We start from the raw sequence: 15,494 nt of genomic DNA on the forward strand, positions 1-15,494 counted from the left end.
AATACTGTAATAAACAGAAATTTGATTACAAAAGAAACTACAGTTAAAAAGACGTGGAATGAGGAAGAGGCTGGTGGCATGGGAGAGGAGCTGAACTCTAAATCACAGTGAGAAAAAGCTACAGAAAATTTTAATTGTAAAGAAAAACAGAATCTAAAAGTATGGAAAAAGTGTTAAGTAGAATGCAGTCATAATCCAGAGATTGAAATTAGCTATAATACGCAAATAAGGATATTCCTGTAACTATAAATAACATATAACAATATAAAAATATTATGAATGATAGCTCAGTGTTACTGGGTCAGAAGACATGTTGCTGGCACACAAAGTTAGCAGCCGGAAAGATATGAAAGGCAGCAGGTGAGGAGGAGAGCGATGGAGAAGAAAGATGAAAAAAGAGGACAGCAGTTAAGAAATGAAAAAATTAATTTTTTAAGAAGAAAAAATTAAAAAAAAAAAAAGAATTTTCCCACTGCGTGGCACCTTGGGCAAATGTCTTCTACTATAGCCTCGCGCCAACCAAAGCCTTGTGAGTGGATTTGGTAGACGGAAACTGGAAGAAGTCCGTCGTATATATGTATATATATGTATATGTGTGTATATGTTTGTGTCTGTGTTTGTCCCCCCAACATCGCTTGACAACCGATGCTGGTGTGTTTACGTCCTCGTAACTTAGCGGTTCGGCAAAAAGAGATCGATAGATTAAGTACTAGGCTTCCAAAGAATAAGTCCTGGGGTCGATTTGCTCGACTAAAAGACGGTGCTCCAGCATGGCCGCAGTCAAATGACTGAAACAAGTAAAAGAGTAAAGAGTAGAGTAACATACACAGAATACTGGAAATTTCTAGGATCCCAGTATTTGACTGGTACTTTATTAATCTAGGAAGGATGAAAGACTAAGTTGATCTCAGAAGGACTTGAATGCAGAATGAGAGGCCAGAGCAAATACAAGTGAAGATGAAGAAGATGGAGAAGATGAGGAAGATGCTCACATGAATTTGAGTACCTTCACGGAAGGTCACTGACTTTATGTTGCCTGATGATTGATTGGATTTTTATATCCGTCATGAAACACTTAGTAAGGATGTGTTAATGCAAACATAAATGATATGTATATATTATTTCTTTTACTTGTTTCTGTCATTGGATTGCTGCCGTGCTGGGCACTGCCTTGAAGGGATTAGTCCAAGAAATCGACCTCAGGACATATTTTCTAAAAATTGATACTTATTCTACCAGTCTTTTACCAAACTGCAAAGTTACAGGGATGTAGACAAACCAGCACTAGTTGTCAAGTGGTGGCAGTGGACAAATACAAAAGCAGATACACACACAAACACACACACATATATATATATATAGGTCAAGCTTCTTTCAGTTTCCATTAACCAAAAGGATTTGTTCAGTCCAAGACTACAGTATGCCCAAAATGTCACACAATGAGACTGAACCTGAAACCATGGGGCTAGAAGTAACCTTTTTACCATACAGCAACACAGCCACCCACACACTCACAATATATATATATATATATATATATATATATATTATTGCATGCAACAGACTAATATGTGAATGAAACATGATCCCAGCCAGGAAGATGGAAAGTGATGGAATTCTACAGAAGACAAGGTCAGAAAAGCAAGCTTGTAAAAAAAGAAATAGAGGAAAGTGGGGGAAAAAAGACACAATATCAACTGATTCAGAAAGAAGTTCCAGGATCAGGTATATCTAAGAGGTTTGCTAATGTTCTACACTATAAAAATCAAAATGAGGTGATCAGAATTGCAAGGCGATCAGGTAGTGTAAATCAAGATGTTGGTGAAAAGAGTGCTTGGAATAATAGTCACACACACACTCTCACCAATGGTGAAATAAAAATGGCATGGAAACAATACTGCAAGTAGAATAAGTGGGGAAATGAGAGGTTACCTCAAGCCACTGAAAAGTAGCTATTCTCAATTTTCAGAAGGTGAGTAAATAGGAATTGTATATAGTACATATAATGTGCACAATGTGTATACAAAAAGTATGTGCAAGCCTACGGAGAAGGATTTTGATAGTTAGCTGACTTTATTAGCAATCAATTGAGTGTTGTGAAAGCATAGTAATCAAGACATGGGATAGAAAGATTCAGGTAGCTAGTACTTCTGTTTTACGACAAAGAGCTCCTTCTAAATGGAAAGTATGCTGTATGATGCTTACTTATATATGAAGTGCAATACTGCATGATAGCCAAAGATAAATAATAAGTGCAGAGGATATACAAACTGCACTGGGTATGTTGTGTTAGTAAGCATGCACAATTGAGCACAAATGTACTCAAAGAAAACTGGGCATCATAGCTATCTGTTATAAAGTGCAGAAGAGAATATCATGATGTTACAGACATATAGTGCATATGAAGAAAGATAGTTCATTTACAATATGTTAAATTATATAAGCTGAAGGAGCCTGCAGACGAAAATAATAATAGATGACATGGGCAAAGTTAATGAGAAATAAAATCAGGTTACTGGGCTTCAGAAAGATAACAAGTAACTTCAATGAGAGAGAAAGAGAGAGATAGATAGACTGTGTTGAAAATAACATGTATGATGCAAGCCAGCATGGAAAAGTAGTCATAAAAATGATCTGGATGATGACATATTTGTAGATCCATCCAATCTATGCGGTCATAAAAAAAGAAATGAATATAAAATGTAAACAGCAGGAGGTTGAGATACAATGAAAATTTTCTAGTTCATTGCTGAAAAATATAAAAAGTGATAGGAAGGGAGGAGACTTGTTACCTGGCCATGACCCAAACAGAACACAAATTGCATGACGACTGATGACAAGTCATTTTTGTTTTTGCTTTTCTTTTTTATTGTTTTAACATTTGTCAGTTGAGTTTGCTAATCTTTTGTGTAAAATAAATACTTGCCTTTTGTCTGTGCCTATTAAAAAAGAAACTTGAAAGAAACCCATAAAGTAACCTGTTTTTAAGACTAAGTATAGCAATCTATTTCTGTCTACTTATTTATGTCAGTTTGACTAAATATGCTTCTTTAATCTCAGCATTCAGAGCACTAAGTCAACTAACACTTAAAAATTTGAGGACATTATCAGTGTGACAGAAATACCACTCCATGACTTAAGTTTGTTAAATGACAAGGCTTTAATACGTAATTCACATACAGTAGTCACATACATCATTTCCTAAAATAATGAAAAAACATTGCAATAGGATTAAAAAAAGAACTATTGAAATTATATTGCTAAAATTTCTTTGAAAATTAGTGATTTATAAAGCCAACATCCAAAGAAACAAAGCAGTAATGTGCAACAAGCAAATCTTTTAATGAAGTTAGTAAATTTACCCAAGTTTGTTTGTCATAAAGAAGCACAAGCTTTAACTTTTTGAGCGACATCCTTGTTTGTAAAGAGAAATTTGAAGTGTTGAGATTAGCACTGAGTAAATAGTATTTAGGATATCACCAAGTAAATAGATTTGCTCAGTGCTATCCTAAACACTTAAAATCTTTCTCTCTGAAGATGGGCTTTGCTTGAAATACTAGACCTCATGTCTCCTCCATGGTGTGTAATTTGCATCAATTAGATTTATAATTTATTATTATCACAACCCTTCCTAATCTAATATGATTTTTTTTTGATTTTTTTTTTTAAATGAATAGAGGAACTTCTAAACATTTTATTTACTTCTGAGGTCAGCTTTGCCTTTCATCCTTCCAAGGTCAATAAAATAATAGTCAAATACTGATGGAGGCCAGTACTTGACTGCTTCCTGCCACAAAATTTCTAGTTTTTCATTTCAATTCTCTAAAATATTTACAATTATTAATGACATTTGACTGAACTAAAAAAAAAAAAAGTCATGCATACTATTTAATGAGTGATAACATATTGAGTTTTAGCTTCATGACCTTTAAGTCTACTTCAGGTATAGTGCTGTACTGAACAGAGTAAATTATCCAATAAGCATCGTTTTTTTTTTGGGGGGGGGGGTTAAAGATAGATGTTATAATTTCTTCAATTATTAACCCTTTAGCATTCAGATGACTGTGTCAAATGTAATGCTTATTTATTCATACTTTTTGAATTCATTATGCATTATCTTGTAGTTTCGAGATTTTGATGATGCGATTAATTTTTAGAATGACATTGTATGGTAGGTGTGAGAGGCTGGATCTGGCTGGTTTGAACATAAAACGGGTAGAATATTTTGGTCATATCTGGCCAGTTTAAATGTTAAAGGGTTAAAACACTGTCAAATTTTATCTATGGAATATAGAAGAAATCTTTTTGAAAGTGAAAATTTAAAATTTGTGGAGTACTAGGCACAGGCATGACTGTGTAGTAAGAAATCTGCTTCCCAACCACATGGGTCCAGGTTCAGTCTTGGACAAGTGTCTTCTACTATAGCTCTGGGTCAGCCAAAGCTTTGTGAGTGGATTTGGTAGATGGAAACTGAAAAGCAGCCTGTTAGTTGTGTGTGTGTGTGTGTGTGTATGTGTGTGTGTTCCACCACTGCTTGAGAACCAGTGTTGGTTTGTTTACGACCCCATAACTTAGCAGTTTAGCAAAAAGAGATTGATAGAATAAGTACCAGGCTTAGAAAAAAAAATAAATATTGAAGTTTGTTTGTTTAACTAAACCTTTTGAGGCAGTTCCCCAGTATAGCCATAGTCTGAGTGAAACAAGTTAAAAAAAAAAGATAAAAGATTAACGTAAATATGTAAAGTCATTTCAAAAAAACAAAAAAAAACTTGTATTAATGTATATCCTATGGACAACAAAACTAAAGATTAAAAAAAACTCCAGTAATGAGGTTATAAGAATTGGAAATTACCAAAGGACAACAAATGTCAGAACAAGTTGAAACAAGATCATTTTACAAATTTAATAATAAACATGGATATGTAGTTAACTAGTAGAGACTAAATTTTTTTCCTGTATTAAGTTTAAATAGGTTAACTATAGTTTACAAAAGTTAATTAACTTCACAATTAGCTATATATTAAAATGAAATTTGGATATCTAATATTATAATGACCATCAATGAGCAGCTACATAAGCCAAGCTAATATCTATGTAACAACTAATAAAAACCTTAAATTTACTACACTGAGTTGCATACATTTACTGTAACCAATAAACATGTGGCTTGCATCTGATGAATTTATAACTGGTAATTTATTTTATCAGTTTTTCATAATGTACAATAACAAAAGTGTGAAAACAAGATTCAATAACAAAATGTATACAAGTGTGTATGTGAGTATATATAAGCAGCTAACAGAGTATTTTCTTGAGCACTTAATTTTCTCTCTATTATTACGTATTGTTTCCACTGTGTACATTGCAAGCTTTAATATTTTAGTAACGTGGCTAATTTTTTCTAACAGATCAATCCGTTTTAAGACATCAAGTTTAATAACCAGTATGACCCTTTTGCTGTTCCTTTTCATGTTATGACCTTCAGTTCCACTTCGTAGCTTCTTTCTAGACAACTTGAATTGCACATAAATCCAACACTGATCAACAATTATTCATAATAAATACATAGTAAAAAAAAAACAGCAGCAAGAAAGAGCAAAAACAAATTGCCTTATTCTTATGGATGTAAGACTCAAAATTAGAAGACAGAAGGGCAAAGGTGTGAGATGAAAGGAAGAACTATGGAATTACAGTTAGTTAAGGGGTTATCAGTTTCATGGGTACATATCCCTTGCAATTCAGACTTGAGCCATAAAACCTTTAGACTCTATTCACACATGCCATACACCAATGTGACATACAAAATATGTAGCTACAGACATTGCCATCATACTGATACTATTATTGTTGCTAATAGGTTATTCAAAAGTTGGTGGTAGTGGTGGTTGTATTAATTTTTGTATTGGTGATGTGGTGTTGGGGGGGGGGGTATTGTTGATGGTGGCATTGGTCATGTTCTTAATTATAATGTGATTGTTGTTTAGTTTCAAGTCAATCTTAATTGACTTAAGATCAAAGACATTTCATTCAACAGTTATAAGACACTCAAGTATCACATTATCTCATGTATTTTATTTCAGATGAAGTCATTTGTCTTGGTGGTGGTGGTGGTGGTGGTGGTAGTCAATAAGGAGTCAGTGGGTCAGTAATAGTTGGTTGTATAGTATTGATGTTGGTGACAGTGGTAGTGAAGGTTGATTAATAGAGATGGATAAATACACAAACACACACAAATATTCAAAGTGAAAAATTCCACCTCACATCCCATAAATGTTTATAGTGATACATATACAAGCATTTACATACACATACACATTGATTACAGTTTTCCAAATTGTTAGCTACTTTGATCTTAGTCAAAAGGTCGCTTCTTGGCATTTTAACTAAGAACAGAGTGTAGTTTTTAAACTTTTTTAATTAATGTGAATTTCCATAATAATGGCGATTACAGACCATATCCTAAAATTGGTGGTCATACTTTACAATTTCCATAAGCACAAAATCCCATAAACTGAGTTGGTCATAACACAGGATATGCCTGTACATGTGTGGGTGTGTATATTGTAGTTAAACTAAACTCTGAACAGATTTTATTCATTATTCAAACAAGAAAAATATTTTGAATTTTTTATAATTTTCATAATATTCTTTTTTTCCAGTTTTTACTATAATAACACTTTCAGGAGTGAATTTTTCAGAACAAACTTACATAAATAATTTACCAATCCTAAATCTTAGACTTAAATGGAAGAAGGAAGAGGCTACAGAATTTTTTACTGGTTTTAACCAATGGATTGTGGCCATGCCAGGATATTACCAGTAAGTTTTTTAAATCTATTACATCAACCCCAGCACATTGTCCAGGACTTACTTCCTCGTTCTCATAAGATACAAAATGTGAAGACACAATATAAGGAATATTTCAGTCAGACGTTAATATTGCAGGGTATTTCTCTCAAAATGTATTGGTTCTCACACCAAAAGTGTGTGCATGTATGTGTGTGACAAGTCTCTGCAGTTCCCATCAACAAAATTTCACTCAAATGCTCCAACAAACACTATCCTACTCACACTAGCATGGACATGCAATGACTGACTAATCAATATACAGGATTTACCAATTTGAAACTAAGAAAGACAGTTGCATAAAGTACTGTACAATGAGGTTGAACCTACACCCATGTAGTTGCTTAGCAGACAACCGTGCCAGCACCTATATACAAAAGATCTATAACAAATTAAATAAACAATTAAAAATATGACTTTAACCCCTCAGCATTCAGATTTGGCTGGATTTGGCTGGTTTGAAAATAAAACAGGTAGAATATTAGTGCTAGATACAGCCAGTTTAAATGCTCAAGAGTTAAAGAAACATTTTCACTTTAAACTAACATCTACATATAGCTTAATGCAGCAATATGCACACACAAAAAAAATCACAATGGCTGGACAAACAACAGCCACTGTGTTGTACACATAGACAAGACACAGCACTGCTTGCCTCATTTTGCCTGACTGACAAAGACAGATTTCTACTTCACAGTTGAATGATTAGTAATAGAAAGGGTAGGAAGCAGTATAAAACAACTGCTCCAACAAAATCCATCCCACCCACTCTAGCATGGAAATAGATGAAAAGAAACAGGAGGGATGGTTGCGAAACAGTCAAGACATTCAAATTTAGAAGATGAAAAATACAAAGGCTAACAAATCAATACTCTGAATTTGTAAGAATGTTCCAGAGATATGAGATTAAGAATGGTTTAACAAACTTATTTTAGCTACCACCCAGAATAGATGAATCAGTAATTAGTAGTAAGATAGCATTTTAAAGAAATATCCCGTTTCATCAAGCAATTCTATGTTAGTACTAGTTGAATAAGTCCATATCGGATATCACTTTATATAGACAATATTTGTAATGTGGTAAAACTACCCTAGTCTAAATAATGGCTAAGCATAAGCACAAAGCCAAGTTCTTACGGAAGATGCATCGTTATCTTACTAGTATTTATATTGTTTTCTCAGAAGAAATAAAAGGCAAAATTAACCAAGGTGAAGCATGCAATATATAGACAACTGGGAATGATTGCTTTTATAACATAATTTTGCTTATTCTCATAGATTTTTCAGAGCCAGAATGAAAAGTCCAAGGAGACATGTAAAACCATGTTACATACCATAATTCATTAAAAAAAATTAAATAAAAAAAAAACAATTTAAAATTTATATAATTTTTTAAAGCATTTTGATTTTTTTACAATATGATAGGAATCTATTATAATATGATTTAAAAGAAAAGAAAATTAATTCACATTGCAATGATAGAACTTAAAAAAGATTGTAAACTAAAAAAACAAAATTCAAATCAAAATAATTAATCATTGAACAAAGCTTTAGTTGATTAGAAGTGTCACTAGTAGATAAGCCTAAAGCAAAAAAAAATTGCGTTTCAACAGTGCATAGTAAACAGGATAAACAAAAGTCCGATGTGGTACAAGGTTTGTAGTCAGTATTTGTGACTTGATGCCTATCTATATTATGTAGTTATATCACTGATAGCTTGATAAAGTTTATTTTGCTCTTAAATACTGAAAGGATAAACCGATATAGATAGAATGAAGTGAACAGAAAAAGAGACCAACCAACATAAGAACAGGAATATCAACACATGAATTTACACTTAAGAGTACTTTGGATTTTAGGAAGACCTATATTAGATAAAAAAAGCAAATGCAAATAAGGCGCTGGCATGGACATTATTAAGTTTGCTTTCCAACTACATGCTTTCTGATTCAGTGTCCCACTACAACACATCTTGGGCAAGCATTTTTCACTATATCACTGTGTTGACCATTGACCAGAGCCTTGTGAATGGATTTGGTTGATAGAAGCTGAAAGAAGCTCGTGTGTGTGTGTGCACATGAGTGTCTTGGTCTCCTTGTCTTGACATCACACAATAGTTATAAATGAGCATCAACATCATACAAGCACTGTCCCTTATTTTCCATCTACCATGGAAACACGTTTGGTTACAGAGAAACAGTACTTGCTTGGAAACTAGTGATGGTTGGAAAAATTAAGGGCATTTGGTCAAAGAAAAATCTACTTCAATGAATTCCACCTGACCCATGCAAACGTGGAATAATAGATGCTAAAATGATAATGATGTAAAGACTCAAAATGACTGGTGATAATCACAAGTTAATAATTATGTTATAGTATATAATATACTATAAAACAGAAGACAATTTTCTATAAATTCATGCCAGACATATGTTAACATAGAAAAATGAATATAAAAATAGATAAACAAGGTATAACATACAAATACTCATGATTATGTCGAAAGAAATATGCCATTTCAAATATTTTCTAGCTATAATCTAGGCAAAGAAGTTATTGTTGGGAATGGAAACAATGACTAAGTGGTAATGTCAAAAATTCTGAGATGAATATTAAGGGAACTATTATTAGGAACAAAAAGGCTTCCTTCAATACAGAAAATGTCAATGTGTGACACACATATCAGAAATATGATTCTGTGAAGTTATCAAATTATGCCAACAAAGCTAAAAGATGTACAAAAGTTAGGGAAGAATAGATTGAAACATGTGATACCACATAGAGGTGTTACACATGAAGAGCTTTATGTAATACTGACAAAATGCAGACAAGTAACATGAGAATGGTTGATACAGCTCATCAATCAAGGATTAAAATCTAGAGCTTGACATGCCAAAATAGATATTCTATTATGAGTAGGACAGCAGATTTAACAATTTGATCAAGATAAATCATATTAGGAAAAAGGCAATATTTCAGAGAATAGTTTTATCAGTACTGTAGCCAGTGGCGGATTGGGTCTAAAAACATTGGTTGCCAGGAGACTAAGGGGGCACACCCACAACTACAATGCTATCTTTTTTTTTTTTTTTTTTCTAAAAGTATTCTTTTCAACTGTCCGCAAACACAGCCAGGCTGAAATAGTTAATGCATTCTTCCAGGAGTGAATAAAAAATTCTCAAACTTGAGGGGATGGGCCCCTTAGATACTAATACGGGCCCCCATATATGGATTCTAATGGTGCAGGGGCCCACTTGCCATTGGGCAAGCTGGCCAGTCCGCCACTGACTGTAACTGCTGATGGTGTTGATAGCGGTAAAGATGAAAATTATGATTGTGATGATATACACATGCTTCTCTTCACAAAAATAATACAAAATACAAAAATAATATTGATACAAAATAATCATAGAAATAAAAAGCAACCATCAGAAAGAACTCTCTAAACCAAAAACACAAATATATAAAGAATTTTATGATAAAACAAAATACTTACATTGATGTCATCATCTTTGCAAAAAAACATACTATTGTGAGCAGGAAACACAAATTTGCCTTCCTTTTCAACAAAGTCAAAATAAGTGATACCAACAACACCAAGCCTTTTCCGTTCTCGCAGTAGCTGTTCTTGTTTGGACATATGTCCTGAGAGAGGCATCATTTGGAATGGATGTAGAAGTTGCTTCCATGTCAAGTAAGGAACTGGTTCTACAGATTCTTCAGGAATGTCAACATAAAGAAACGTGTTCTCACGGCTTTTTGCAGGTACTCCAAGAAAATACAATCGAGTTAGAGTACCAGTATCAGTGTGAATTTTCCGGAATACAAACTGTGATGGCACACTACTGGCAAGGCTGGTGATAACTTTACGTGTATCTCGGACAGCTTTGCGCAATTCCAACCATGATTTCTTGCCAGATTTTGTTGGCTCAGGAGCAGGAGAATTGCACATCATGTGGAAAGGGTCTGCTAATAGTTCTGAAGCCATGCTGTAACCCACTCACATAGGAGGGGAGAAGGAAACCCAACCTGCAGCAGCAGCAAAACTGAAATGTAAATGAATGTTTCAAGTTAGTAAATTTAGCTTGTATGAATACAATGTATAAACAACAAAACACATTTTAATTGGTAGGCTAGAGATGACATCTATCAGCATAAACCAAATGGTAAATATAAACAAAAGTAGCCTTATTTGGTGAACCATGAGAAACAGAGACTGATGTGTGAGGTGGGAAGAAAAGAAAAACTCCATTGGAGAGAAAAGAAAAATTTTCTCACTTCCTTAGTGAGAGTACTTCCCAAACTGTTTTACTCCACTTCTGCTCAAAGTACATCAAACAATATATATTTCTCTTAAAAACAATATATAGGAGGAAACTTCTAAATAGTCGCTTGACTCAAGGAAATGACATTTCCCTGTTAGCCTTAAGCAACTCAGGTAAAATTGGAAGTAGTAAATATATATATATTATAGATTTTGTTTATTTTATTGAACAAATATTAAAAACTCTACATTTCTCTCTATGGTCCTGAAAGAGATTCTAGTTATAGCAAAAATAGTTTCTATCTGCTTTAATGTCCCAAACTATTTTCCAAAACTTAAACTACAAAAGTAGGTTGTGCATGTACAAAAATCTTAATTTACACCTATAGAATACAGGTGCCTATTTTATTGGGTTAAAGGAATGAGAAAGGAGGTGAATTTCAAAGGGACTTGAATTCAAAAAATAAACAAATTCAACTAAATTCTGTTACTACCAAATAAAACAGTCTCATTTATAAAATATGACTAAGTTGTGTTGAGAACCATAAAATAGAAGTAAAATACTAAAAAGCTATGCCTATATAACCTACTTATAATTTTGTATGAAAAAAAAAGTATGATAAAACATAACCCAATTTCTTCATCTTTATAAGATGTAGACTTTGATCCTCTATAAGAAAAATAAGCAAATCAATATATACCATATGACAAATCATGAAAAACAATGTGCATCAAACCTATAATTTCTTAAAATAACAATTTTCTGATAAAACTGGTAGAAGGTCATTAAAAAATATGGATATTTGAATGAAGAGGAGTTTTATAACTTCCTTCCAAAAATCTCAAATGATTTTTTTAATATAAATTCATTATTTGAGGAGAAGAAGCAATGCTTACATTCTCTTTAGCTCCTTTGATACCAACCCAGCTGAAACTGCCTCTGTAATACAAATCTCTTACTTCCATAAGTTTTTAATTAAAATCTTCCACCAAACCTTTGTCATAATTTATGTTCCTAACACTAGCTTAATGATAACTAAGTTATTTCACTAAATTCTTTGAAAGAAACAGAGCATCTCAAAATAAATATAGTAACGAAAGGGTTAACCTCTTCTAGTTTATGAATAGGAATAACAAAGAAGCTTAGTGTGAACAATACTTAAATAAAAAGAGAATGTAGGCAGAAAAAAGAGTTCCAAATAATGCTAATTCATTTCAAAGGATGATGGGACAGGATGCTGAGTAAAGGTGATAGGAGGTGAGTCAGATGCACTGATATCTAGTTTTTCAGTGAAAGGCAAGTGAAATAATTCGTCTTGCTTAGAAACAGTGCAAAGCTTAATGCTGGATTCTTGCCATTAACAATATAACCACCATAAACTAGCAATTTGTTCTTTAATAAATGAAACCAAAATAATTCACAAATACAATGAACACTGCTAAAAATGTAAATAGGACCATTTTGTCATGAACTTTTTAAACCAACATAAAAAATTCTATTGTATGTCCAACATCTTTATCAGGTAAAGAATTTAAAACTAATAGTTGCATCCTCATCTCAGGTTTTCCTAGTTTGTGCATCTGCCATATACAAAAGATGGTGCGAAGTTTATATAACAAATGTAAGATCTTGTGGTTGTTTAATTCTCACATTCAAATGTAACTATGTTCCACAGGAGGGCAGGTGTTTATGTATTACATATGTTTAACAGCAGATGGTGCTTAAAATATGACACCAAATAGCTGAAACACTTTAAATTTTTCATCCACTGGCACACACACACACACATTATACATGTGTGAATGTGTATGTTTACATTTTAAATAGCTAAACATGCAACAGAAAGAATGAAACAGAGAATTGATGAAACATAAACCCAGATCTTGTTAATGTCAGAGTAATTAAGAACAGGTTTTCACAATTTTATTCTCATTTATATCTGTGCTCATACATGTGGTTTCTTCATTTAAAGAATGTAAATATAAGTGCAGGTGAGACTGTGTGGTAAGAAACTTGCTTCCCAACAACATACTTCTGGGTTCAGTCCCTCTGCATGGCACTTTTAGGCAAGTGTCTTCTGCTATAGCCTTGGACCAATCAAAGCCTTATGAGTGGATTTGGTAAGTGGAAGCTTGAAAGAAGCCAATTATGTGTGTGTGTGTGTGTGTGTGTGTGTGTGTGTGTGTGTGTGTATACATATATGTATGTATATATTTATGTGTGTGTGTATTTGTCCCCCACCATCACTTGACAACTGATGTTGATGTATTTACGTCCCCATAATTTAGCAGTTCGGCAAAAGAGACTGATAGAATAAGTACTAGGTTTACAAAGAATAAGTCCTGGTGTCAGTTTCTTCAACCAAAAAAACCCTTAAAAGGCAATGCTCCAGCATGGCCACAGTCAAATGAGTGAAACAAGTAAATGAATAAAAGAACGTATTTGGTGCCCAATCCTAGTGTAATCAACAACACACACATTTTAATGTTCTTTAATTTCTAATCAGCCCTTAAAGAGTAGTCCTATCTATGATCAAAAGCTTTCCAGATGTAACCACCATTCTGTCATATTTTCAAAACTAGTGCACCCCAAACTATATTATTTAACATGTCCTTAGCAGGGTATGATTTGAAGGAGATTTGATTGCTATTTCTAGCAGGTTAAGCAAGCTTGTAGAAGTTCCCTCATTGACTTGTTATACAGCTTTCTGTTACTACTAGCATATTTCTAAACCGAAGGGAAACAGACAAATCCTGATGAGTTATAAATACACTGAAATTAGTTATGGTGATACTAATTCCAAGTCTTGTGGTTTAACTATGGGTCTTAATTTCACAGTAGGACTTAAATATATCTTTGTTAAATATATGGGTTTGACTATGTTCATATTTACTCATGTGTCATTATTTGAATCCATACATACAGATATTCAGAGAACAACAAGCATTTTAACATCATTTTCCATACTAAAGCAAGGGTTAGCCTTGCAAGTCCAATAACTGTCTACACCATTTGCCCCGCCATCATCTACATCTTCCCTCATCAACCAACTTACATTTCCTTTGCCATCATCATTAACCATGTCTTTCTCAGTTTCTGCTTCCTCTTCAACTTCCTTCCATATTAATTTCCCTCACTCCTCTCACCCAGTCACTTTCATCCTTCCTCAGGACATGACCCAACCATTTCTCTTCACAAACATCCATCATTGGCTCTATTCCTATCATTCTCCACAATCCTGTGTTTTCCTCTCTCTTGATGATATTCCACTCATTCACTAAACCCCTAGTTCTCAACCATTTTTTATCTATGGACCTCTTTAATTACTATTTTATTCTGGTGGACCCCCATAGCCATTCAATGGTCAAAAACTAGTTTCATGAATACTTCTAAAATTCCTATTTTGTTTTCCACAAATTCTCTTATGTAGGTTGAACTATGTTAATTGTTAGAGAAATTGAGCTGTTCCTCGCAATAAATACATCTATAACAAACGTTTTTCATGGACCCTTAAAGTACTAGTGTTGGTCCACAATTTACTATTTTGCTTGCATGTGGAACCCATTTTCATTTCTGGTCTTCCCAGCCTTTTCTGATACTGTGTGTTCATTGGCCATGTATGACCCCCAAAATTCATAACACATCTCACACATACAGTATACATCTTTCTGAAGCACAATATTAAGGGATAAAAAGAAGTACAATAAAATATTCCTTACACAGTTGAGGGACACATTTATGTCCAAGATAACAGAAACAAAATACCCAGAAAGTACTTTTATGTAGAAAGAAGAATCAAAAATAGAAAGGTTCTTTTTTTTTTCTCAACAACAGTATCCATGAAAATATAAGGAACAGAAAATTTTAAAATTTTCTGATATATCTCAGGAAAATAAAAAGCCAAAACAGAAATTCTATAAGAATTTTGTTGGGGAGAGATGGAGAGAGCTTCTTTGCAGTAACTTAACCAGTTATAATTAGACTAATTAACTTCAAATCAAACAAGCAAAAGACACAACAACACCAAGTAGAGTCCCTTTGATATAACCATTATTATTTATTGTTAAAACTTCAGAAAAATATTAAAAAATCTTTCTTGCCACTGAGGAATTTAAAAGAGAATAGAACCACGAACAAAAAAAGATTGTGTTAACTTCAAAACATTCATTTTCATTCAGTTTTAACATAAATATAATCCAGAAATTCTGACAAATTTAATTTAATTTAATTTAATTTAATAAGGAAGGAAGGGAGGAAGGAAGGAAAGAAGGAAGGAAAGAAGGAAAGAAAGAAGGAAAGAAAGAAGGAAAGAAAGAAGGAAAGAAAGAAGGAAAGAAAGAAGGAAAGAAAGAAGGAAAGAAAGAAGGAAAGAAAGAAGGAAAG

The 15,494-nt window shown here is 33.2% G+C and overlaps 1 protein-coding gene across 2 annotated transcripts in view; it reads right to left on the minus strand.

Moving 5' to 3' along the window:
• Positions 1 to 15,494, minus strand: part of LOC106882202 (dipeptidyl peptidase 9) — a 91,707-nt gene that overhangs the window by 40,571 nt on the left and 35,642 nt on the right. For both annotated transcript variants that reach the window (XM_052974482.1, XM_052974481.1), the window contains exon 2: positions 10,343 to 10,892. In XM_052974482.1, the coding sequence (XP_052830442.1) occupies positions 10,343 to 10,834 (492 nt within the window). In that variant the 5' untranslated portion in view covers positions 10,835 to 10,892. The remainder of the gene's footprint in view (positions 1 to 10,342; positions 10,893 to 15,494) is intronic.

Source organism: Octopus bimaculoides, chromosome 18, assembly GCF_001194135.2.
Source record: "Octopus bimaculoides isolate UCB-OBI-ISO-001 chromosome 18, ASM119413v2, whole genome shotgun sequence".
Taxonomy (NCBI): Eukaryota; Metazoa; Mollusca; class Cephalopoda; order Octopoda; family Octopodidae; genus Octopus; species Octopus bimaculoides.